The sequence below is a fragment of the Mauremys mutica genome, chromosome 3, assembly GCF_020497125.1.
Source record: "Mauremys mutica isolate MM-2020 ecotype Southern chromosome 3, ASM2049712v1, whole genome shotgun sequence".
Classification (NCBI taxonomy): domain Eukaryota; kingdom Metazoa; phylum Chordata; order Testudines; family Geoemydidae; genus Mauremys; species Mauremys mutica.
Genome location: NC_059074.1, coordinates 208,642,544 through 208,667,061, shown reverse-complemented (window position 1 = coordinate 208,667,061; position 24,518 = coordinate 208,642,544). Strand labels below are relative to the sequence as shown.

General features: G+C 47.9%; 1 protein-coding gene across 2 annotated transcripts in view; it reads left to right on the top strand.

Moving 5' to 3' along the window:
* The first annotated feature begins 1,322 nt into the window (after positions 1-1,322).
* ZC3H6 (zinc finger CCCH-type containing 6) overlaps positions 1,323-24,518 on the top strand; it is a 67,124-nt gene continuing 43,928 nt past the window's right edge. The window contains exon 1 of one of the 2 annotated variants that reach the window (XM_045009593.1): positions 1,323-1,913. In XM_045009593.1, the coding sequence (XP_044865528.1) occupies positions 1,822-1,913 (92 nt within the window). In that variant the 5' untranslated portion in view covers positions 1,323-1,821. Of the gene's footprint in view, positions 1,914-22,826; positions 23,054-24,518 lie in introns of those variants that run through there. The other variant, XM_045009594.1, reaches the window with a different exon arrangement.

Sequence of the window (24,518 nt, the reverse complement as noted above, 5' to 3'; positions counted from 1 at the left end):
TTCCTGGCCAATAGGAGCTGAAGAGTTGGTGCTTGGGGCGCGGAGACCCCTGCCCCACCACCCCCTTGGGGACACAGGGACATGCTGGCTGCTTCTGGGAGCAGTGTGGGGCCATGACAGGCAGGGAGCCTGCCTTAGCCCTGCTGCATTGCCAGAGTTTTAGCATCTAAAATCTCCCAGTTTGGCTTCAGTAGCCTCTGGGAGATAGGACCTGATTCCGGGAGAAACCGGGAGGGTTGGTAACCCTATCTGTGAGCTCCCTGCACCCCCTGGCCTAGGAAGGGGCAACGGGGTAAAGAAACCCTGGAGCTGCCCCATCTGGCTCCCAGGCCTGGGGAGGGCAGCAGTGGGAGAGGGGCTAAAGAGCCCCAGGAAGAGCAGAGTTGGGTCTGGGGCAGCAAAACTGGCGTGTGGGGGCATAATTTAGGAGCAGCTGATTGGGGGCTGAACTGATGGAGAGATTGGGGGCTGGGCAGATGTGGGGGCTAAGGGTCAGACAGAACTGATGTGGGGAGAGAACCAGTGCCAGGCCTGGGTGGGAGCTGGTGGGGGTGAGAACTGAAGTAGGCGCTGTAAAGACAGGGTTGATTTGAGGGTAGAAATAGCTGTTGGACTGGGGAGGACACATGGGGTGAGAGGTCCTGCAGCAAGGTCCAAAATCCCCTTACCCAATACGTATTTGGGAGTGTGAGCAACACTACCTGTCACCCCCATGGGCCATGGTTTTGGAAGCTCTGGGGTTGGCAGGCCAGGGCTGTGGGAGGCTGGGGCGGGGCAGACAGCCACAGCGGGGAAGAGGATGACTGGTGTTCCCCTTCAAGCAGCCAGCCCAGCCCAGCCCGCGTCGCCATGTGCCCTGCCACAGCAGGCTGGGCTGTGGACCTGAGGGGCGCGCTCATGGGTGGGGGCAGGCGGCTCCCCGGAGGGCCAAACACCAGGTGCAGCGGGTTATTGATCTGCCGGGGTGCGGGCACCACCCACAGCTCCTGGGCACGGGCACTGGCACCAGGGGTCTGCACCTCCCGCCGGCCACAGGCTCGGTCCCGCCCTCTCCCCCTTTAGCGCCTTGGAAGACACGTGACACAGGCGGACTCTTTTTCCTCTCCCTGCCCTTAGATATCCCTGCGCCGCGGAGGAGGACGGTATTCCTAGTCATTTCTTTCAATCTAAGCACAGACAGGGCGGTGATCAGTAAGGCCCTCCTCCTCGCGTCCTGCGATTGGCAGCGAGTTCTCCCAATGGTCGGCTTCCCGTTCCGTGACGCTGGCGGCGCGGCCCAATGGGAGCGAGGGGCGGGGCTCGACGACGGCTGTAAGACGCCATCGCCCTCCGACTCCTCCTGGCGCGGAAGAAGCTGTTGTTGTTGGCCGAGGCGCTGAGCGCATTCGGGCCGCGCCGCCGCCATTTTGTGAGAGTGTCTCGGGCGGGCGGGCGCCATGTTTGTAAGGAAGAAATAACCGGGCATCTCCGGCCACCAGCACTCCCTACCCCCCGTGTGTCCTCCTCCTCCTGTGCCCCGGGCCTGCTCCTCCGGGCCGCGCCGCCGCCGCGCCGCCGGCCCCGCCTGCCCGCGCGGACTGCCAGAGCGGGCAGCGGGGCGGCCGGGCTCACCCTGTGCAGCCTCCTGCACAGAGTGACTGTTAGTGTCTCACTAAGTAACCGTGAGTGAAACCTTCATCATCTCTCCTCGCTGAGGGACCGACCCTCCTCCTCCTCCTGCGCCGCCGAGTGCGCGCCGCCTCCTCCTCCTCACCACCACCACCACGGGCAGCAGCAGTGTCCTGCCTTCCTCCTCCACCTCCCTCCTCCTGCTCACCCACCATGGCCTTTGAAAGCCTGTTCGCCAACCCCCCAAACCCAGTCCTTGGCCCAAACATGCCCGACTCTGACAGGCACCATGCGGGGGACGAAAGGTCGAGTAACATTCTTCTCTCTCCGCGTCTCATGCCGGTGATGCTGTGGGTTAATGTGCCTAGCGGGTTAAGGGGGTGGGGGGCTGGGGGCCAGCTCACCTCCAGGCTGCGAAGTGGGGGGTTAATACGGCGGGGGGGTGGGGGTGGCGGGACTCCTACAGGGGCATTTTCTTGCATGCATTTGACATCTCATTTTTTGGTTCCATCTCTTTCCATACAATGCACTTTGCAGCGGGTGTCTGTTGACTGTCACCGTTGTGTTTGTTACCCCCCACCCTGTGCTGCTCGTCAGGTGGAAGAGAATGTTTTTATCTATGCAGGAAGCCTCGCACTAAGGCCATATTTAACCTCATTTTCTCGCCAGATTACACCCGCCACATTTAACTGGATCTTTTTTTATGCAGATTAAGGTCTGACTGACGTTATCTTTGCCACCTCTCAATCCCCATGCGCAGCAAACCAGAGTGCTTTTCCTGGTGTAAGGAGCTATGTTCCAGCTCCCTCCCTTTCTTTTCTGCAACTGTGGTTGGAAATCCAGATCCTATCCTCAGACAGCTCTGGGCTTCCTAGCCACTGCCCAAAAATTCTCTTCTAGCCTCACCACTCCCCGTCATTCAGGGCACGTGGACAGAGAGCGCATGAGTGCCGTTGTAATGGTGATTTTCAACAGCAGCCCAACCTTCCCGCAGACTTCCCCAACCCTTTACAGTGCTCTTATCAGATGATTGAAAAGCATTACACAACCTCTGTTTAAACCTCAAAACACCCCTGTGGGGTAAGAATTATTAATCCTATTTTTTTTACTGGTAGGGAAACTGAGGCCCACATTGGGTAAATGTCTTTCCCAAAACACACAGTGAATCCCTGATCTGGAATAGCCTCTGGCTTGTCTAACTTCTAGTCTCATGATTACCCCTCCCATCTTTAATTTTAAAGTAATCTAAGTGCTACTGCATATAAAAGTTAATGATGGAGAAGGCTACCTTTAAATACATTTGAAGGGTTAAAGGGAAGAAACAATATTATTACTTTTTAATGTATCACTAGTCTTGAACTGTGACAGCATCATAACTTGTCCAAAGAACTTGCTTAAAATGTACACTTGCATACCAGTCAAATATTAATGGAACATGCAGTTTTTACCATAGAACATTGTTTCAGGTTTTGTAAATATTTGGTTCACGTTTTCATTAAGAATCTGTGGTGATGCTGGGGCCCACGAATTCTTTTCCACTATTTCACTAGAGACTAATATTTCTAATTTGAAATTCTTCAGAATCAGTATTATAGCTTAAATTGTTACATGTAAAGTGCCTTTCAAAAATTATGCTCACTAGTATACTTATTCCTCCACTGGGAAAACTGTTAAATTCTTATTTTATAGCTTTGTTTAAATATGTTCAATTTAATAGATTAATTGTACTGTTTTAACTTTACATTTTTAACATCTATTTATACTATTTTTTAATTCTAGAAGAACATAATGCCCTAACAATAAACAAATTAAACATGCCTTATAAATAATACATTTAGAGACGATCCTACTGACTATCTGGATTACCCCTATTAATAGTTTATAGCAAGGTATGTTCACCATACACTTACCATAATGAAAAAAATATATATATACCTTCTCATTTTACAGTAGATATACAAATTCAACCCAGTCAAAATGCATTATACATTTTAGGAAGTTTACAGATTTTCCTTATGGATTGATTACTCTGAAACAGGCACAAACTCATCTAAACAAAAACAAAAACAGTTCCAGAAAACATGATTGAGGGGCGAGAATTTCAGTTTGAACATCTTTAGGTGAAATACTTTTGCTTGAACTGTCCCTTGTATTATCTTGTTGAAAAGAAAAATGCAGTGTTTTTAGGTTGGTACTTCGGCTAAAATCTGAGTAACTGATCAATGTCCATTCCAAATTGAAGAAGTTAATAGAAGCAGTACTATAATATATTTAGTAGCATAAAATTATAGTGTGTGTAGTCTAAGCCAATTCTGCCTTGCATTCAATGTTTTACTACATAAGTAGATCAGCAGTATGACTTAACTATGGCAGTAGTCCCATAGATAAGTAAGGGTGGCAATATAGAAGGTAACCAGTACACAAAAGGTTGCAGATACTGATTTTATGTAAATCTTTAGAATTACAGAAATGAAATTTTCATTACAGCTATAGATAGTTGCAAATTACCTTTCACATTTACCCCCCGTTTGATCTTATTTGTTTTTAAGAGGAAAGTATTGCTTTGGTCTGTAACTTTTCACGGCCTTACTTTAAAGATAAAATTTTTTTAAATGAAGAAAATTAATTTAACTTCTTTGACTGGGTGTGAGGAAAATACTTTTCTCCCCCAAAAAGCTATGTAGGACTTTTTTTACATGCACAGATAACTAAATAAAAAAAGCTCAACTTTCACATGAAGTTAGTTCTCCTGAAGGATTACTCTGTGTGCATTTTTAAAAAATATGGAAAAAATAGAAACAACCCTTTCCTTACACAAACAAATCAAGACTACAGCAAATAAACGCTAAACACAAAAATACAGCCCTATTTACATATACAAAGAACCACAACATTTCTGCAATAAAGCAGGTGTCTTAAGAGGATAAGTGAAGAGAAGTCTGTTATCTCAAATAAATGCATAAAAATGGGCCCTAATCCTGCAACACATGGTGTGGACAGATTGCTGGGCTGCCCCCAAGAGCCCCACTGAAGTCAGTGGGACTTGGCATGGGTGCAGCAGTGTGCTGGTGCTATCAGTTGCAGAATCAGGGCCTTACTTTAAAACTGATCTGCAGGCATGAATATTGTTAAATCACACAGTAAATGATTTTACTAGCTGTATCCCTGCATGTCTGGGATAGGAACTAAATACTTAGCTTTTACAGATACAACAGAATATGGCACCAGTACAACTCTGACTACTTCGGTCTCCTTAATAATATTGAACTACAGGCATATAGGGGCTTGATTGCAATACGTAGCTCCATGTTTGAACTAGTGCCATGTTTACTGCAGCAGGAAAGTTTAAAAATACAGATCTTTCCATGTTTTGGGATGAATATTTTTATTTTAAAGTTCAGATCAGGTACTGGTTCCATTTTTGCAGGTGTATAAGGCCCTGTTTTGCATCTCTCTAAATATATAGTCAGACTTTAAGATTTATTTTATACCAATAACTATTGTAAAAAAAAATAAAAAAAATAATGACCTAATATAAGTCAGAATGGTTAGGCACTAATTATGGAGGCTTTACTAGTGATTCTTTAGTTAATTTTGTGTTGTGATATCAATTTAAAGCATGACTAAACTCTATACTACCTCTGTTTTATATGATGAAGACTTAATTTAGTCTCCAAATCTGACAAAATAACTCTCCAAGGGACAGTTGAACTTCTTATGTAACTTTTGCAGTGAAATTTAACTAATTTTTGCAGAGGAAACATTTTTAAATGTTTCTTTTTTTGAAAAAGTTGGCTTGTTTCATGTTTTTGGTTCCTTTTGCTAACAACCACAAACCCCAGTCATCACACAAGTATGCATTCTGATATCCTATGCACATTCTGATAGTATCTTTGAGAGAGAAAATTTCTGACATTTTAAAATTAAACACACAAGATAGCCTATTTGAGTTTCACTGAGGTTAGCCCATGGAACAGCTCATTCTGTTACTACCATTTTCTGAGCTGCCCCGCCTGTCTCAACTCGCCAGCTGTCATATGCATGTATCCAGGTGAGCCAGATAGACTCATGGCTGCCCAGCCTGTCTGTCTCACAGGTTTTCTGCCATTCCTGTTCTCTGTGGCTCCTCCAGCTATCCCAGGAATTTCCTGGTCCCTTCTGGCACCTCAGTTCCTTGGCACTTCCTCATCCACACCCTGGCAAGCATAACTTCAAGGTCTGCTACTTCCTGTGGTTTACCAGAGTGGTGCTCTGCTCTGATAAGTCATAAGGCCAGTGGGTGATAGAGAGTAAAGATTGTGGTGGGAGAAATGGGGCTGGGGTTAGGTAGGCTGAGCAACAGTGAGCTTAAATCAGCATACAGTCTCTATCATTCTCTGCTCCACTGTAGTTTGCAAGTTCCTCGCCCCCAGCCTACCTAGGTCTCACTGGTTCCTCAATTGCATGGAACACTGGAGGATTGTTGTTCAGGGGAGTCAGGGAGCAAGAAAGTTGGAAAGACATTGAGCTTGAGAGCCAAAGCGCAGAAAAGCTGAGGGGCTTGAGAGGTACAGCCTAAGACATTCCTGCTATCCGGCATGCCTGTCCTCCTAGTCCCCCTTTTTTGCGTTCCTGCTCCTCTATTAATTCATCCTGGCTCCATGCTATTCTGTGTAATTGCTCTCCTTTTCCAGGCCCTCACTCTATACCTCTTGCAGGCCATTGCCCTCTCTCCATGCCCCCTCTTTTTACTCATCAGTGTTCCAAGTCTCTTCTTCAAGTTGAATTTGCAAATATTTGCCATGACCAGTTACTTTGAAATTTTAAAATATATAAATATTTATTCACGAGAGGAAAAAAAAATTAAGTTGGAGTTAAGTTTGTGGCCGCATAACATTGCCTAGTGGTGATCATACCTTTCCTGGACATGAGTTTAAATGTCCAAGTTCAAACATTAGAAAATCAGAAAACGCAGAGTTAAGTTCCTCCACATGTCTCTTACCATAAAGGAGTGGCAAATGCTAGAAAACTGGGAAGTAGGGAACTAAGGTGACAGCATGCAAGATAACTACTCAAGGCAGTGTCATGTGGCTGAAATCTTAACTCCATCTTAGCAAACTCTTTTCTGCTGAAGTTCCTTAGTTATTTTAAATAATAACATGAGATTTGAGAGCAGTGGAACCTGGGGTTGGGGGAGTAGTCCCTTTGTCCCTGGCAGCTTGCCATTGCTCTTCCTGGCAGAAACCCACTCCCATCATGTCCCCATAGCCTGTTTGGAGGTGGGTTTCCCAGTGCCCTACCTACAAAAGGCAGACTAGAACCCAGCCAGCTCAGTGTGACAGGAGAGCAGCAACCTTTCCCCAGATGATTTCTCTGCCTGCACTTCGATTTGAAAAGCAGTGGCCAAAACTAGTGGACACCTGAAAATTCTGATGAGTTACTTGCCCTACATCACATAGGAAGTCTTTAGCAAAGCTAGTTCTCTCGAGTCCTATCACCTTAACTACAACCATCTTTTCTCTCCTGCAGCTCCATTCACTGTTCAGTCAGAAGTTCTATCATCTGCAGTTATTTGCTAGGGCAAGTTTATTTGTTAGTTGGTCACAGGCTTGGCCGTGTTGTGTGGACAGCTTGGCCAAGAATGTAGATTTGACCTGATCTTTGTGAGAGGCAGCATGGCTTAGTGGATGAAACTTGGCTTGGCAGAATTTGATTTTTATTTTTTTGTAATCTCAGTGGATAATATCAGTGTTTATTTTTAAGTATTTTTTCCCATTTTTATTGATTTAAACTTTCATGATTGGGCAAAATTATGGGTTTTAAGTATTTTTTTTATTGATTTACATTTTCACAGTTTTGGGAAATTATGGGGAGTTCAGACATGGGGTCAGACAATAATTATTTAATGAAAGTAGACATTGAGATTTAAAAAGTTAAAGCTTTATAACGGTTAAAACACATTGTTAACATTGCATGTCAAATTATAAAAAGTAAATATCCTTAAATCAAACTCAGGTTCTCAGGAAGCATTTTTCTTATTGTGCCTATCTTTACACTTCGATTATTATTGATGGAAATATTTTTTCATCAGTTTGTGTGTGTGTATAGTGACATCTATATATAAACATCTAATCTTCCAAGCCTATATACAAGACGTGGGTTCTATTTCTGGCTATGCCAGAAGTGATCTTGTGAAATCTCTGTGGTCCTCAGTCCTCCCATCTGTAAAAGGGGATGAATACGTGCATCCTTTCTAGTCTAAATATATATAAAGCTTTTCTAAGTGTGAGTTGCAAAGGGATTTACTAATGCCAGTTATTGGAAGAAGGGAGTGTAGAATTACTGGTTTCCAGTGGAGTGCTCGTGTAGCCTAAAAGGGGGATTTTTATGAGGGCAAGTAAGAAACTTGCTGGTTCAGAGTGTATGTCATGTCTCTCTCTTTACCCTATGTAAGAATAATCCAACCAGGTAAGAGTTACTCTGCTACATCATGTAATAGATGTCTGCTTTGTGATGTTAGAGGTCTTAGGTTCAAATCCCTGCAGAGAAGCATTTTTCCTGTCCCGAATGTGTTCTCTTTTAAGTTCAAAGGGGAGCTGGTGTTGAAGCTGTGTCAGGAGTTCCATCAATATGTTCCATGCTAGTAATCCAGAAGAGAATTGCCAGCTCTGCCTCATCTCATTCTGTAGTTCCCAAAAGATCTGTTAACTTCATGTTTACAATTATGGACCACCTTTTTTGGTACCATGCACCAAATGTTGGCTAGGAAAGTTGAGTGATAGATATTTTATGCAGTTCTTGTCCTGTTTCTTCCATAGGTGTATATGAAAAAACACTAGGACTTGTCTACGTGGGGAAATTTTCCAGCACAGCTGTACTGGTATAATTATACTGCTACAGCTATGCCAGTATAACTTCTCCAGAAGGCATGCTCTTTTGGGATTTAGAGTACCTTTTTCAGTTTAGCTTGTATGTCTCTTTGGAAGTGATTTAAGCTAAAGTGAAAAAAAAGGTACTCTGAAAAAGCATGTGCATGGGGAGTTATGCCAGCGTAGTTACAGTGGTATAATTATACTGGTGTAGTTATGTCAGTAAATTTCCCTATGTAGATATGCCCTTAAAAAGCTTTTTGCAACTTTGGAAAAAGCTCATTTTAGGGTGCCCTGTCTCGGGAACGGCCTTGTTCAAATGATTTGGATTTTACCCTCTAGGTCTACCTTGGCCCTTGACTCAACTAACCACTTTTCTTTGGGAATTTTACAGAGTGTACGAAGTTTGCTTTAAAAATCTAGCTTCTCGTCAGTTAAGTTGCAGTTGTATTTATCATTTCTCCATAACCGGTGACAGTGTGAACATAAGTGAAGGAGGGGTAAAAGTCCATGGAGCCTTCCGCAGGACATGTGGGCATGAGAGATGGGTGGGTGAAAGAAGCTTTAGGGGATAGGGAACCATGGAAAGGTTGGAGGAGAAGGGTATTTTGGAGGACTGTTAGAAAGGGAGGGAGAGTGTACAACTGGAAGGAATGTAAAAGGCAGTTACAAGGGATGTTGACAGACATGAAAAGGGGACAAAATGGGGGAGGAGGTAGTCGTGGAAACAGGAATTGTGTTCACTATGTTAAACTTGACTGGTTTAAAACATTTGATATGTTCAACATTGATAAAATTTCCCCTCTTAAGTGCCCCCAATTGGTATTCTACCAGTTATAACCTTCCACCCTACATCCAAACACACACACTCCACTACATATGTCCAGACATCTGCAGAAGGTGAGCCTAGTGCAGTTACATGATCACTGCATTGAACCTCATACGACCAATTAGAGCACTGTTGTGTTGCTGCAGAATTTATATAAAAATAATTTAGTTTTCCTGTCAATTAAAAACTAGGGAAATTCCCACATGCAAATTAAGGCTAATCAAGTGTATTTCCCATCAATACAATCAATAAAAACAAAGAAATCACCAGCTAAGCCAACATTTTCATCCACACCAATCATAACTCTAATATGATACTACCCAAATACACACAATCCACACATTTATTTTCAGTTCCAACATAGAGCTCTCACTATGCCGATAATCCAGTTCTTCAGAGTCACATTGAAATGCAAAACATAAACTCTGACCCCAGGAAGATAAATATCTTTCTGGTAGAATAGCTGTAACAGTCAAGTCTAGATGTCATTTATACATGAGAAAATTAGGTAAATATTTAGCTTTTGTGTTTGAGTGTAATTATGAGGAATGGGACATGCGTTTGGCATGGCTCTGTGTTAGAATTACAAGTGAGTTTCTTATGAAGTTGCAGAGTTTGTGACTGTTTGGCAGTAAAGTTGAGAGAGTAGAGGTGAATGTGAATGTTGGCTTAATTGGTGATTAACATGATATATTTTTATTAATGTGCCTGTAGGAGATGGACTTGAGCAAATTTTTAGTACAAAGTTAGCAAAGTTTTTTCTGGGCGGGGGGTATTACATAGAGGGATGTCAGGAAAATGTTTAACGGTTGGCTTGAATCTTTCACTTTGTTATTGCAGGGAATGCTTACTAACACAGTTGTTCCTTGTCTTTAGCCCCATCCTAATCATATTTGTATAGACTTTGCAAATCTTGCACAGCAGTCTATTTTCTGTCTGTAGATCTAATTATTTTTCTACTGGACTTTTTGGTAAATTAAGTACTTATCACCTCCATTGCCCAGTCTGTTTTATTGCTCTTGTATGTGTTCTGTATGATTTTAGTAACCACAACTTCTTGTCACACAAAAAGGTCCAGTTTATATGAAATATACATGTGTAAGAACTAATCTTTCCTGCCAGAAAACCTCCTTTTACTCTCAACTGAAGTTTCAGATAATAGGCAAGACTAATATTTCAGCACTGAATTCTAATTTAGGAAGAAAAGGATTTGGTTTTGTTGAATGGACATATACTGGTATTACCATAATAGCTAGGTTTCTGAAATTTTATAAGAAATTGCTTAAATTGTTCTGTTTATGCAGTCTGTAAAGATTAAGAAACCAAGTTTGAGTAGTAAAAACATTACTCTGTAAGGTTTGCAATTTTGTCATCTTCTTTCTATTACACATCTCTGTAAATGATAAGTTAGAGGTAGAGTTTTGAGGCTTGTTAACTTGTATGTATTGTATACTTTTTCTAGTCTTAGTAATGTCCTGCAAACTATTGGTAATTATTTCTCTATAAGGCTTCCTCTAACTTTAAAGTTGTAAGTGGCAGCATCCTATTTTAAAGCAAAATCCTTAATTACTTTTTAAATGAGACCTTTTCTGTACTTCACACCTCATCAGTCAAAAATAGCTTTAAACAGAGGGCAAAGATGTCTATTAATAAAAAATTAAATTAAAAGTTTAATAAAATAAAAAGGATGTGTGTTCACTGTGATGGTTTCATGATGAAGTAATGGATGCTGGTATAGTCCACTACAAATGCTGGGAAAATGTCTGCGCTCCCACAGTATTCCACTTTGGTGCGCTGGTTGTGCAGACACCTGATCCAGAGAATTTTGCCTAGCAGTACCCATACGGTGGTGGCGCTTGCGCCTCGTGGCCATGGCCCATCCCCTTGCTACGTGAGGCAGCAACGCTGCTACACCTATATTCCTTCTTATCTGTTGTGGCTGAAGTTGGACCTCTTTGTGGTTTTCACCTCACAATCCCTCTAATTTTAGTGACTTTTCTAGTTGTATATAGCCATTTAGTACCCATAGTATAGTATTAATTAGGTTTAGTGTTAGTTAGGTGTAGTTTAAGTATTTCTTCTTCGAGTGATTGCTCCTATGCATTCCATGTAGGTGTGCGCGCCGCGCGTGCATGGCTTCTCTGGAACATTTTTACCCTAGCAACTCCGGTGGGCCGGCTGGCGCCCCCTGGAGTGGCGCCGCCATAGCGCAGGATATATACCCCAGCCGGCCCGTCCGCTCCTCAGTTCCTTCTTCCCGCCCGTGACGGCAGTAGGAACAGTGGAGTGCTCCCTTACCTCCACAGCCCTAGCGTTCTCCATAGTTTTACTGTATATAGTTGTTAGTAATTAGTTAAGTTTCTTGTTCTAGTTGTATATATAGTTAGTTAGGGAATTAGAGGGGTTAGCCCTCTTCTTCCGCCCCGGTGCGGGCTTATGCCCGGAGCACCGGGATTCAAGCCCTGCGCGGCTTGCCAGCGGCCCATGCCGGTGAGTGACCCGCACGACTCCTGCCTCCGCTGCCTCGGAGAGTCGCACAGATCAGATAAGTGCCCGATTTGCGTGGCCTTCAAGCCTCGTACGAGGAAAGAGCGGGACTCTCGCCTGAAACAATTGCTCATGGAGTCTGCTCTCCAACCTCCAGCGCCAGCTCCATCGGCACCGAAGCCTGCCTCCGTGAGCAGCGCACCGGCAGCACCGAGCCGCTCCGGTGCCGACGCCTCTCGGCACCCGGCACCGAAGACCCGGCACCGCTCCCTCTCTCCGGGGAAGAAGCACAAGGTGCCGAAGACGGCCTCTGCGAAGAAGCAGCAGAAGCCGTTAGCCCAGCCGCCTCCGACTCAAACGGTACAGGCTGAGACAGTGCACAAGAAGTGCACCGGGCCGTCGACTCCGGCGCCGCAAGGGCCGTCGACTCCGGCACCGCCCAGCTCCCCGGTACCTACCGAGGAAGAGCTGAGGCTCCCGTCCACACCGGAGGCATTCGCGACGGCGAGAGAGCTGATCGACCTCACGGCTGATACGGGCCATCAGCTACCAGCACCGCCGGTGCGGACACTCAAGTCAATCGGGAAACCGCTGATGATGCACCCTCCTTCCCCGGGCGGCCGAGGCGATCGGGGCCCCACGATCCGGTCTCAATCCCGGTCTCGCTCAAGGCGACGGTCGCCGACGCACCGGGCCCGATCCATGAGACGGTCAACGTCGAGACGCCGCTCCCCGTCTCGTCGCCGGTCGCAGTCCCGGTACCGCTCTCAATCGCGGTACCGGTCGCACTCCCGGCAACGCTCCAGGTCCCGGTCGCCGAATCACCGGCACCGCAGCAGGTCCGGTTCCAGGCATCGCGTGCGACACCGAGACTCACGCAGCCGCTCAAGGCGCCGCCGCTCGGGCTCCAGATCCGGCTCCCGGCGCCGCCGCTCGGGCTCCCGGCGCCGCCGCTCGGGCTCCCGGCGCCGCCGCTCGAGCTCCCGGCGCCGCCGCTCGAGCTCCCGGCACCACGCCACGCGCAGGTCCCGCTCGCCTCTTAGATCGCATAACGACCGGCACCGACCTTCGGCACCAGAGAGACAGTTTACACCGGCACCGGACGTCCGCCTGGGGACCGCCACGGCTCCTCCCTGGCCTTCGAGGGAACCCTCCGTTGCTTCCCCTGAGGGCAGTGCGGTAGACTTCCGAGCGGGGTCTCTTCCGCAGGACCATGGACCCCAGCAGTGGGGATTTTGGGTATCCTGGGCCCAACATGAGCAAGGGCCTCCCCTTCCACAGAGGCAGCCAGGCTCGGCGCGTTCGGTGCCGGAGGCCACTATCACCAGGCCACCCCTGTCTCCAACGCCACAGACCGCCGCTCACGGCACACCGTTGGGGCATGAGTCACTGGCACCTGATCGCCCAGAGATAGAGCAGGCACCGGAAGAGGTGCTGCCAGGTCACTCCTCGTCCTCCTCTCCTGACGAGGCAGTGGCAGGGGCGTCACCATCAGAACCCCCGCCTATTGACCTCAAGGCGCATCAGGACCTTCTCCGGAGGGTAGCGAAAGCCATCAACCTGCCCGTCGAAGAGGTCCAAGAGGTCGATGACCCGATCACAGATGTCGTGGGAGTGGAGGCCCCCGTGAGAGTAGCGCTGCCTTTCATCCGCACAATCCAGCGGAACAATGCCGCCATCTGGCAGTCGCCTTCCTCCGTCCCTCCCACGGCGCGCGGAGTGGAGAGAAAATATTCCGTCCTGCCCAAGGGGTACGAATACCTCTATGTGCACCCAACCCCAGACTCTCTGGTTGTCCAGTCCGTGAACGACCGGGAACGTCACGGACAGCCTGCCGCTGCGCCGAAGTCCAAGGAGTCCCGGCGCATGGACTTGTTGGGGCGCAAGATTTATTCAGCGGGCGGTCTCCAGCTCCGCATTGCGAATCAAATGGCCCTACTGTCCCGATATACGTTTAACATCTTGGGATGCCTGGGAAAATTCGCAGAGCTGACCCCGCAGGACTCCCGCCGAGAATTCTCGGCGCTCCTGGAAGAGGGCAAGCTGGCCTCCAGGACCTTAATCAAAGCGGCTGTGGACTCAGCGGAGCCAGAACTGTGGCTTCCGGAGTAACCATGCGGCGCATTGCGTGGCTGCAATCTTCCCCTTTGCCGCCGGAGGTGCAATACACCCTCCAGGACCTCCCCTTTGAGATGCAGGGTCTATTCTCCGAAAAGACAGACGCGAGAATTCAGACCCTAAAGGACGGCCGGGTGGCGATCCGTACTTTGGGCATGCACACGCCGGCCACACAGAGGCGATCGTTCCGGCAGCAACCCTACCGACCCGTCCCGCAGGCTAGGTCTCGGCCATTTAATAATCGAAGGGCGGCCCCCTTCCGCCGCAGACCGTCAGGAGGGCGGCGTAACCAGACCCAGGGCTCGTCCAAGGCTCCGCAAGGTCCAAAGCCGGCCTTTTGATGGGACGCCCGAGGACGGCCCACCACTCTCCCCCCAGGATCCATCCCTTTTGTTTTCAAGTCGCCTTTCCCACTTCCTCCGGGCGTGGGGTTCTATAACATCGGACAGCTGGGTCCTCAACACTGTCCGGCACGGCTACCGCCTACAGTTTATTTCACCCCCTCCCTCCCACCCACCTTCCCCGTCCCTCTTCAGGGGCCCCTCTCACGAGCAAGTCCTCTTACAGGAGGTCCAGACTCTGTTGAGCGTGGGTGCCATCGAGGAGGTGCCTCCCTGCAGGCGGGGCAGGGGATTCTACTCCAGATATTTCCTTATTCCCAAGGCGAAAGGAGGCCTTCGTCCCATCTTAGACCTCCGGGAGCTCAACAGGTACCTGTGCAAGCTCAAGTTTCGGATGGTAACCTTGGGAACCATTATCCCTTCCTTGGATCCGGGAGACTGGTTTGCCGCCCTCGACATGAAGGATACTTACTTTCATGTGGCAATTTACCCCCCCCCACAGACGCTACCTGCGCTTCATGATCAACGAAGCCCACTACCAGTTTGCGGTGTTACCCTTCGGCCTCTCCACCGCACCGAGAGTATTCACCAAATGCATGGCGGTCGTGGCCGCAGCCCTCCGTCGTCGTCGAATCCATGTATACCCCTATCTCGACGACTGGCTGATTCGTGGTCGCTCCCAAGAGCTGGTGGCGGCTCAGGTGTCCGAGATACTGCATCTGTTCCGGTCTCTCGGCCTACTTATCAACGCCGAAAAGTCCCACTTAGTTCCGGCGCAAAGAGTGGAATTCATAGGAGCAGTCCTCGACTCCACTCGGGCCAGAGCCTGCCTCCCTCGTGCTCGGCACGAGGCGTTGGCCTCCCTTATACGGACACTGCAGGCCTTTCCTACGACAATGGTGCGATCCTGCCTACGTCTCCTGGGCCACATGGCAGCGTGCACGTTTGTGACCATGCACGCAAGGCTGCGACTTCGCCCGTTCCAAATGTGGCTGGCATCGGTGTACCGCCCCCATCGCGACCCCATGGACATGGTGGTGACGGTTGCGAGACCCACTCTCCAGACGCTCACCTGGTGGCTGGATCCGGAGATAGTCTGCACAGGGGTTCCGTTCCGCCCTCCTCGTCCGTCGATCACCCTGACCACAGACGCCTCGGCGCTTGGATGGGGGGCTCACATAGGAGACCTGCACACCCAGGGTCTCTGGTCAGCCCAGGAGCTCTCCCTCCACATCAACATCCGGGAGCTGAGAGCGATCCGTTTGGCGTGTCTTGCCTTTCGGACCCACCTTCAGGACCGCTCTGTAGCGGTGTACACGGACAACACCACAGCAATGTTCTATGTCAACAAGCAGGGCGGAGCCCGATCCTCCCCGCTTTGCAAGGAGGCGATGCTCCTATGGGATCTTTGCGTGACCCACTCGATTCGCCTCGAAGCGTTTTTTCTGCCAGGGGTGCAGAACACGTTGGCCAACCGTCTGAGCAGGTCCTTCGCCTCCCACGAGTGGTCCCTTCGCCCAGATGTGGCTTACACAATCTTCCAGAGGTGGGGGTTTCCCCAGATAGACCTCTTTGCCTCCCGGGCCAACAGGAAATGCCACAGGTTCTGCTCCTACCAGGGTCAAGCTCCGGGCTCCCTCTCGGATGCGTTCCTCCTGCCATGGACGGAACCCCTCCTCTACACGTTTCCCCCGTTTCCGCTCGTCCACCGAGTGTTACTCAAGCTGCGGAGGGACAGGGCCCGCGTAATACTCGTCGCTCCGGCCTGGCCGAGGCAGCACTGGTATACCCTGCTGCTCGAGCTGTCAGTTCGGGATCCCATTCCCCTGCCGCTCTGGCCGGACCTCATCACTCAGGACCTCGGCAGGCTTTGTCACCCGAACCTGCAGTCGCTGCATCTTACAGCTTGGTTCCTGAGTGGTTGACCAACGCAGAGAGGAGTTGTTCGTGGCCAGTGCAACAAGTTCTGCTGGAAAGCAGGAAGCCTTCGACGCGCTCTACCTACCTCGCGAAGTGGAAACGCTTCGCGATTTGGTACGACCAGCGAGGTCTTAACCCGTTCTCGGCCCCCATCCAGACCGTCCTCGACTACCTCTGGTACCTGAAAGGTCAAGGTCTCGCGATCTCGTCCCTGAAGGTGCACCTGGCGGCTCTGTCTGCCTTTCGACCCGCTATAGCAGGCCGCTCCGTCTTCTCCAACCCAAAGGTTGCCCGCTTCCTTAAAGGGTTAGACCGTCTCTACCCGCAGGTGCGTCCTCCTGCTCCGACTTGGGATCTGAACCTGGTTCTCGCCCAGATGATGGGCCCACCCTTCGAGCCCCTGGCTACGTGCTCTCTGCTCCATCTCACCTGGAAGACGGCCTTCCTCGTGGCAATCACATCCGCCAGACGAGTCTCGGAACTCCGCGCCCTGACGGCGGGTCCCCCGTATACCGTCTTCCACGGGGACAAAGTGCAGCTTCGACCGCACCCGGCCTTCCTCCCCAAGGTGGTGTCGGCCTTCCATCTCAACCAAGAGATCTTCCTCCCGGTCTTCTTTCCGAAGCCGCACGCCTCACCTCGTGAGCAGCAGCTCCATACTCTGGACGTCCGCAGGGCCCTCGCTTTTTACATCAGCCGGACAAAGCCCTTCCGGCGTTCCGCCCAGCTCTTTGTGGCAATTGCCGACCGCATGAAAGGCGAGCCGGTCTCCTCGCAGCGGATTTCATCCTGGGTAACGTCCTGCATACGAACGTGCTACGAGCTTGCTCGCGTCCCCCCGTGCCGACTCACCGCACACTCGACGAGGGTGCACGCCTCGTCGGCCGCCTTCCTGGCCCATGTTCCCATCCAGGACATCTGTCGAGCGGCCACCTGGTCTTCGGTACACACCTTCGCTTCCCACTACGCGTTGGTGCAGCAGTCTCGAGACGACGCAGCCTTCGGCTCCGCGGTATTACACTCCGCCACGTCTCATTCCGACCCCACCGCCTAGGTAAGGCTTGGGAATCACCTACATGGAATGCATAGGAGCAATCACTCGAAGAAGAAAAGGCGGTTACTCACCGTAGTAACTGGTGTTCTTCGAGATGTGTTGCTCCTATCCATTCCAGACCCGCCCTCCTTCCCCACTGTCGGAATAGCCGGCAAGAAGGAACTGAGGAGCGGACGGGCCGGCTGGGGTATATATCCTGCGCTATGGCGGCGCCACTCCAGGGGGCGCCAGCCGGCCCGCCGGAGTTGCTAGGGTAAAAATGTTCCGGAGAAGCCATGCACGCGCGGCGCGCACACCTACATGGAATGGATAGGAGCAACACATCTCGAAGAACACCAGTTACTACGGTGAGTAACCGTCTTTTCCCTGGTGATGCCTTTACAAAGGTTTAAACATTGTCCCTCATGTAGAGGAGCAATCCCCAGCAACGATCCCGATACAGGATGCTGGCTGTGCCTAGGCGAAACCCACATCAAGGAGCAGTGTTCAATTTACAGATCATTTACCAAATGGACCCAAGTGCCAAGGGAGCTTTGTCTGAAGCAGCCCTTGTCGAACAGGCTGTGCATCTGCTTCGGCATCAACGCTCTTGTCAAATTGTAGGTTGCCCTTGAGTTCTGACAGTGCTGCCGCTTCACGTGCTGGAGTTGGTGCCTTTCCAAAGAGATGGAGGAGTTGTTCCCCGTTCAGTGCACAAAGGAAAAGGTCACATCAGACCGATTGAGGCCACTCCAGGTCATGTGGGGACTCCTCTCCTTCCTCCAGATGGAGTGTTGATCGGCTCGGTGAATATCGGTGCATGGGATGGAGCAGGTCCTATCAACTGCTCCCTGGTAACAGTCAAGGGGGTCGGAGATCCCATACCATTGACTCTGTTTCTGACCCCAGGGCATCTGTTGATTCTGGTACCAACAAGGGTGATGGTGGCACCAGCTGTTTCTGCACCGGTGCATGTCAGGCAGCAATATAACCTTATCTGCCTTTCTGTCCCAACCACGCCCTTGGTCCGTGACTTTGCCAGGGCTGTGTCTTTTATAGCCCCGTTGGCTGTGCGGGCCGCCGAACCTGTGAGTCTGTCAGCACTGTACCACGATGTTTCCCTTTCACAGTCAGTAGAACTAGGGCTGGTGCCAGGCTCAGCACAAGGGACCTCCCCGGTACCAGGAGCGTCTTTGGCACCCCTGTGACCGCTGTCACTGATATTACTATGGCAGCATTCCCTGCATTCCACTTTGGCACCATCAGTTACCTTGGTGCACTGCCGACTTCGGGGTTGACACTGCTTCCAGCACCGGAAACAACAAAGGCATACTCAGTGGTGCTGATACCGTTTCCACCATTGGCGCCATCTCCCTTGTCATTCTGGGCTACAGACAGCTCAGTGTGGTTGCTCGCATTCTCAAGGCTGGCTCTACCTTTATCCTCTGCAGCCTGAGACTCTTCGGCATCCACGGTGGGATCTTCCTCCTCTCATTCTCCATCACTTGACCTGCGTCGGAGGCCATTCTTGAAGCGTTCTGGGTAGCAGGATTGGTGCTTGTCTTGTGGTCGGGATGTGGGCCCCTGTCCTGGCATCTGCTGTCCATCAATGCCCTAACCATACCAGTGGTATCCATGGGACACTCCTCGGTCGCAGAGGTCCCACTCCTCATCTCGTTCAAAGGTGAGATCACCAACCAGGTGTGTGGTGGTGACTATCAAGTTGTCAGAGGCCAGGCACTGGTGAGCCTTCCCCTCATGGAGCCTCCTCATATCCAGGCCTATCAGTCCTGGAGTAGGATCCAGCTCTGGCACAGTTAACTGCTTCATCTTTGTCCCCAGCCAATTCTGCAGTGTCTCTCTCTTTCTTCCCTTTGGTACTGGAGGATTTCAAGGTGTGCCTGAAGGTTTTGTGGTGCTTGGCTGCTTTCTGAAGTATTCAAGCAGCGTTCCTGTAGGAGAACAGCCACGAGTTAGTGGATATCCAGCAGCCATCTGCCCCTGGGAGAGTTGCCCTCCCAGTTCACAATGCGCTTCTTGAGCCTGCTAAAGTCCTCTGCAGCATGCTGGCTTCGGTACTGCCTGCAGCAAAGCACTACTTCATTTCGGTGCATGGATTTGAGGGTTTTTACTCCCATCTGGTCCCAGATACCCTGCTTGTAATCACAGTGAATGATAGAGCCAGGCAGAGCGGGTTTAAATCCACTCTCAAGGAGAAGGACTCTAAACAAATGGACCTGATGAACAGGAAGATTGGCATTTCCTCTTCCTTGTAGATGTGGATTGCTAACCGGCAGATATTACTGTCCAAGTACAATTTTGTGAACTGAACGACTATGTCGAAGTTTGCAGACCAGTTGCCCAAAGCCTCGAGAGAGGAATTTCGGGCATTTGTCACCAAAGGCTGCTTGGTGGCTAAGACTTCATTGCAGTCCGCACTGGATGCTGTACATACTTTGGGCAGAGTGATAGCCTCAGCTGTGACCATGAGAAGGGCTTTTTAGCTTGAAAATTTGGATAGTGCTCCCAGTGTACAGCAGTACATAGAGGATTTGCCCTTCAGTGGCCAAACATTCTTTTTGGATGAGACTCTGCACTCCTTCAAGGACTGAAAGGCTACTCTATGTTCCTTGGAGGCATACATGCTAGTGGTGCAGAGGTGATCAACAGCAGCAGCACTATCATCTGCAGCACACATTTAGGCAACCTTTCCCTCCCCCAAGACAGCAGGACTACCCCAGAAAAGGGCATACATCTCATAGGAGGAGGCAGTCAGATCCAGGATTTGGCCAGCCCACATGCCCTTTCCTGGCATCCCCAAGAGACCATTTTGACTCATTAGTCCAGAGCAGTGTTCCAGTCATCGCTCCTATTATCCCCTTTCCCTCTGTTTGGGGACAGGCTGGCTCACTTTCACAATGGCTGGGACTTTATCACCACTGACATCTGGGTCCTAAGCACTGTCAGATCAGACTATGCCATCCAGTTCTTCTCCATCTTTCCCCTCCACCATCCCTCTTCAGGGACCCCTCTCATGAGATACTGCTCCTTGATCGGATTCACTCTCTACTGGCTTGGGAGTGGTGGAAGAGGAGGTTCTGCCAGAACACCAGGGTCATGGCTTCTATTTCTGTACTTTCTGTGCCCAAATCTAAGGAAGGGGTAAGACCCATTCTTGATCTTTGTGGCCTCAACAGAGGTGGATCAGGCCAAGCTCATTCTCATTGTACTGGCATGGCCCAACGCAGTGCTGGTTCTCCAGTCTTCTCATGTTGTCAGTTCATCCTCTTTTGCTTCTTCCTCTCCATCCCAGCCAACTCACTTAGAATCATGGCTGCACCTTGTGTCCCACACTCAGTACCCTGCATCTCACAGTGTGGCTGCTTCATGGGTAAATGAAGAGGAAGAGTAGTATTCTGCAGCTGTTCAACAGATCTTATTCAGCAGTACAAAGTCCTCTATTAGAAAGGTCTATTCAGCAAAAATTAAAGTGATTTTGGTGTGGTCATTGGCCAATGGAATTCAGCCAACACTGGCTTGTATCCTGTACAGCTTGGAATACTTGATGCATCTTAAATTATCAGGACTTGCTCTTAGGTCATTGAGAGTGCAGTTGGCAGCACTACCAGCATTTCATCCCCCATTCAGGGAAGATCTGTCTTCTCCAGTACCATGATAGCAAGATTTTTTAAAGGGCTTCTTCATCTTCATCCTCTGGTCCGAGACCTGGTTCCTTTGTGGGAGCTTAACATGGTCCTAGTGGCTTTAATGGGACCTCCATTGAACCACTGTTGGTGCAGTGATGAAAAAGGTAAATGTAATCCTAGGATGTATCAGGCAAGTTATTTCCAGTATTACAGTATTTCCAGAGATAGACAAGTATTAATGACACTGTGCAAGGCACTGGTAAAACCTCATCTGCAATAGTGTATGATTCTGGTCACCCATGTTCAAGAAAGATTAATTTAAAAAGGAACAGGTGCAGAGAAGGCCTATTAGGATGATCAGGGAATGGAGACTTTGTCATATGAGAAGGGAGTAAAATAAGTTGGCTTATTTTTAGCTTAGCAAAACAGGTTGAGAGGAGATCTGATAGTTGTCTATAAATACCTTGTAGGATAGACATCAGGGAGAGAGAAGGGCTATTTAAGCTAAAGGATAAAATTTGTACAAGAACAAATGGGCATAAAATGGCCATGAATAAATTTAGACTGGAAACTAAAAGGTTTCTAATCATCAGTGGAGTGAGGTTCTGGAACAGCCTTCCAGTAGAACGAGTGTGGGTAAACTTACCTACCAATAGTTCTAAGATGGAGCTTGATAAATTTATGGATGGGTTTATATAATGATGATGCCAGCAGGGGACTGGACTGGATCCATAAGATCCATTCCAGTTCTAAGTCCTATGTTCCTATTTTCTTGGGATGAGTCTTCTGAAGACCCTTGGGCCCCTCAGGAAGAGACAACCGTTCAAGGACTTTATGCACAGCTCTAGGAAAACACCTTTTAAAATCTCCTCTTCATTCTGTTCTGAGACCACTTCTTTAGTTTCCTATTCTTGGCTAGAGGCATAGATATTATTTTGGTTTTCCTACTATGCTATTTGATCAAAACCTTGTCTCTACAGGCTACCATCATTTTTGTCCTGCAATGAAACAAGACTTTCTGAAGCAGAGTTATGATTTTTTCTTCAGAAAGCCTGACAATTTAATTCTCTTGTTATAAAATGCATTTTAACATTATAACCAAGAATAGTGTTGAATTCATTCTCTTTGCATTTGAAATGTAACTAGACAGCTAAACCAGATTTCCCTGTCAAGTTAAGGACCGTGTTTTTCTTGTTAAGAGCTATCAAGACCTGTTATAGCTAACTGCTCACATCTGTGGTTTCTGGCACAGTGGACAAGTACAGATCTCAAATTTTGTGTGATCTTGCATTTGAAAAATTATGAAGTATTATCACACAATTGAGCAATTTAAGTTTAGTGGTAATTTTGTCTCCTCAGATCAACACAGATTGCATTCCAGGGATGGTAAGAAGTAGGTTTAAAAGTTTTATTTAGCTTATGCTAAGGACTTCAGAAAGTCTAAAGATATTCATCAGTTTTCATAAGGGAGAAGCATCTAAAAAACATCCTTTGACTGATGGCTTAAAGACTACAATCTATTATCCTACAGACAGCTTGAGCAGTTTTTTCTTGTTTGAATGGTATTCTGCTAGGGAGATACTCACTCCCTTAAACTAATTGAAATACATGAGTAAAAAATATTTAAGATTTTTCAGCTTAATTTTATAGAAATTATTTTTGAACAAATAACTTTGTGTTTTACATTTTCTGTTAAGTATAGTGGTGAGTGGAATATAGAAATATCAATTATTGTTTCCCAACCTTGAGGGGCCAGTCCAGACTAGTTGAGAGGGTGGGGGAAAATGAAAACAGTGGGGGTAGAGAAACTTGCAGGACCCCAAATCTTATCTTTACAAATGCAAATGTATTACAGCAGATGGAGGTGAAGCAGTGTCCCTTAATGAACCGTGCTGCAGGAGAAGGTCAAATGCACAAGACTGCAGGCTTGAATAGTAACTTCCAGGCCAAAACATCTCTCTTCTGTTCATTCAGTGTATTCAGTTCAGCTGCAAGAGTTGCTTTTGGTTTTATGGAGCCATCAATTAATGCCCCTATCCAAGAAGCATGTAGTCCTGCTTAATGGCAAATGGAGAAGGGGTGCCACAAAAACGGAGAACATAAAATGACAAAAACTAGAAAATAAATGCAGATGAAGAGAAAACCAAAAGAGAAAGGCAGAAAAGAAAAGGAACAGAAAATATGACAAACTGTGCCAAGGCAGGAGCATGGGAACATTGTGGGTATGTGTATGTGTATATATTTATATAAAATAAAATATCCCATCTCAAAGTAATTTTGCCTCAAAAGATTGGCGAACCAACAACAATTGATAGATACAGAAGATGGCTCAATTGGTCACTAATCCTGTACCTGAGGTAGCGCTAGTATTGAGCTGTGAACTGAAGTCTTCTCAACCTACTCCACCAAACGGCTGTAGGATTTCCACTGGATTGTGGATGCCATAGCCGAATTTTAGTATTTTGATATGAGATGATTTAACACATCTAGGAGGAGTGGATTGTAGTAACTTTTAAAGTCTCTAGTAGTTAATGCCAAGTGTGATGTTTTAAAATAGTAGATGCATTTTGAACTTGATATTGATAAGCACTGTCTTGAGACGGGTTTATTTGTCTATATTTCCAAATTCTAACACTTTGGAATTCGGGCTTGTGTATGGAGTGGAGACTATTCTTAGAACTAGAGATGAGTCTGGTATCTCAGTATATTTCAGAACCTCAATAGATTGAATTGCCTTTTTTAATGTTTAATACATCTATTTTATGAAAAATAATCATTCTTTTAAATTTTCTCTTCCACAGTTCCACATTATATTATAATAATTTGTTTTCTTATCTGGACTTTTTTCCAATTTTTGTTATGTCCTTTGTGAGATCAGGTCACTAACACTAAATCCAGTATTCAAAATGAGGATTTATCCTTGATTTAAATAGCATATTTTCCATATTGTTCGCTATCCCCTTCTTACTATGTCATAACGCCTTATTTGATTTCGACCTTTGTTGCATATTAAGAGGATGTCTTACTGAGCTGTCCATGAAATTATCTAGATCTTTTTGTTAAAATGTGGGGTGATATTTTAAAAAGATGCCTAACTTCCAGTGACTTTCAGTGTCTAATTCCCTTAAGCACTGCCCATCAGTGAGAGCCAATTAAATATAAATGGGTCCTTTTAGTATGGATTATTTTAATTTGTCTAGATTAAATTTGATCTATTTTCGTATTGCCCAGTTTTCTAATTTTGTTCTTTTGGAGTTCCTCATAAGCCTTCCTGCTTACAATCCTTCCTCCTTTGCTGAGAAAAACAAGATCTTGCTCATCTTTCTATCAAGATTTTGGTCTCGTTGCCTCTTTGATAGTGGTGGAACATACTCCTCTATGTCACTACAGTTAGGCTAGCAGGCCTGCTGCCTTGTGCAGAATTGCTTTGGGCTCCTACACAATTTGTACCTGTCCTTGGTTTTCCATGCAGTGCTGCTCCCCCATCTGGCTCGTAACTCAAGAGAGTTTGGGAATGGATGGCATCTGGCAGGTCCTCTCAGGAGTACAGGCCACACGGAGGGCGGAGTTTGGATGTGTGTTTGCAATAGAGCATAAAGGAGAGGCAAGGAAGGGTGTGGTTTTCTCTCCTAGGTTCCTGTTCACAGAGTAGTCAGCAACTAGCATCAGACTGGGTTGATAATACAG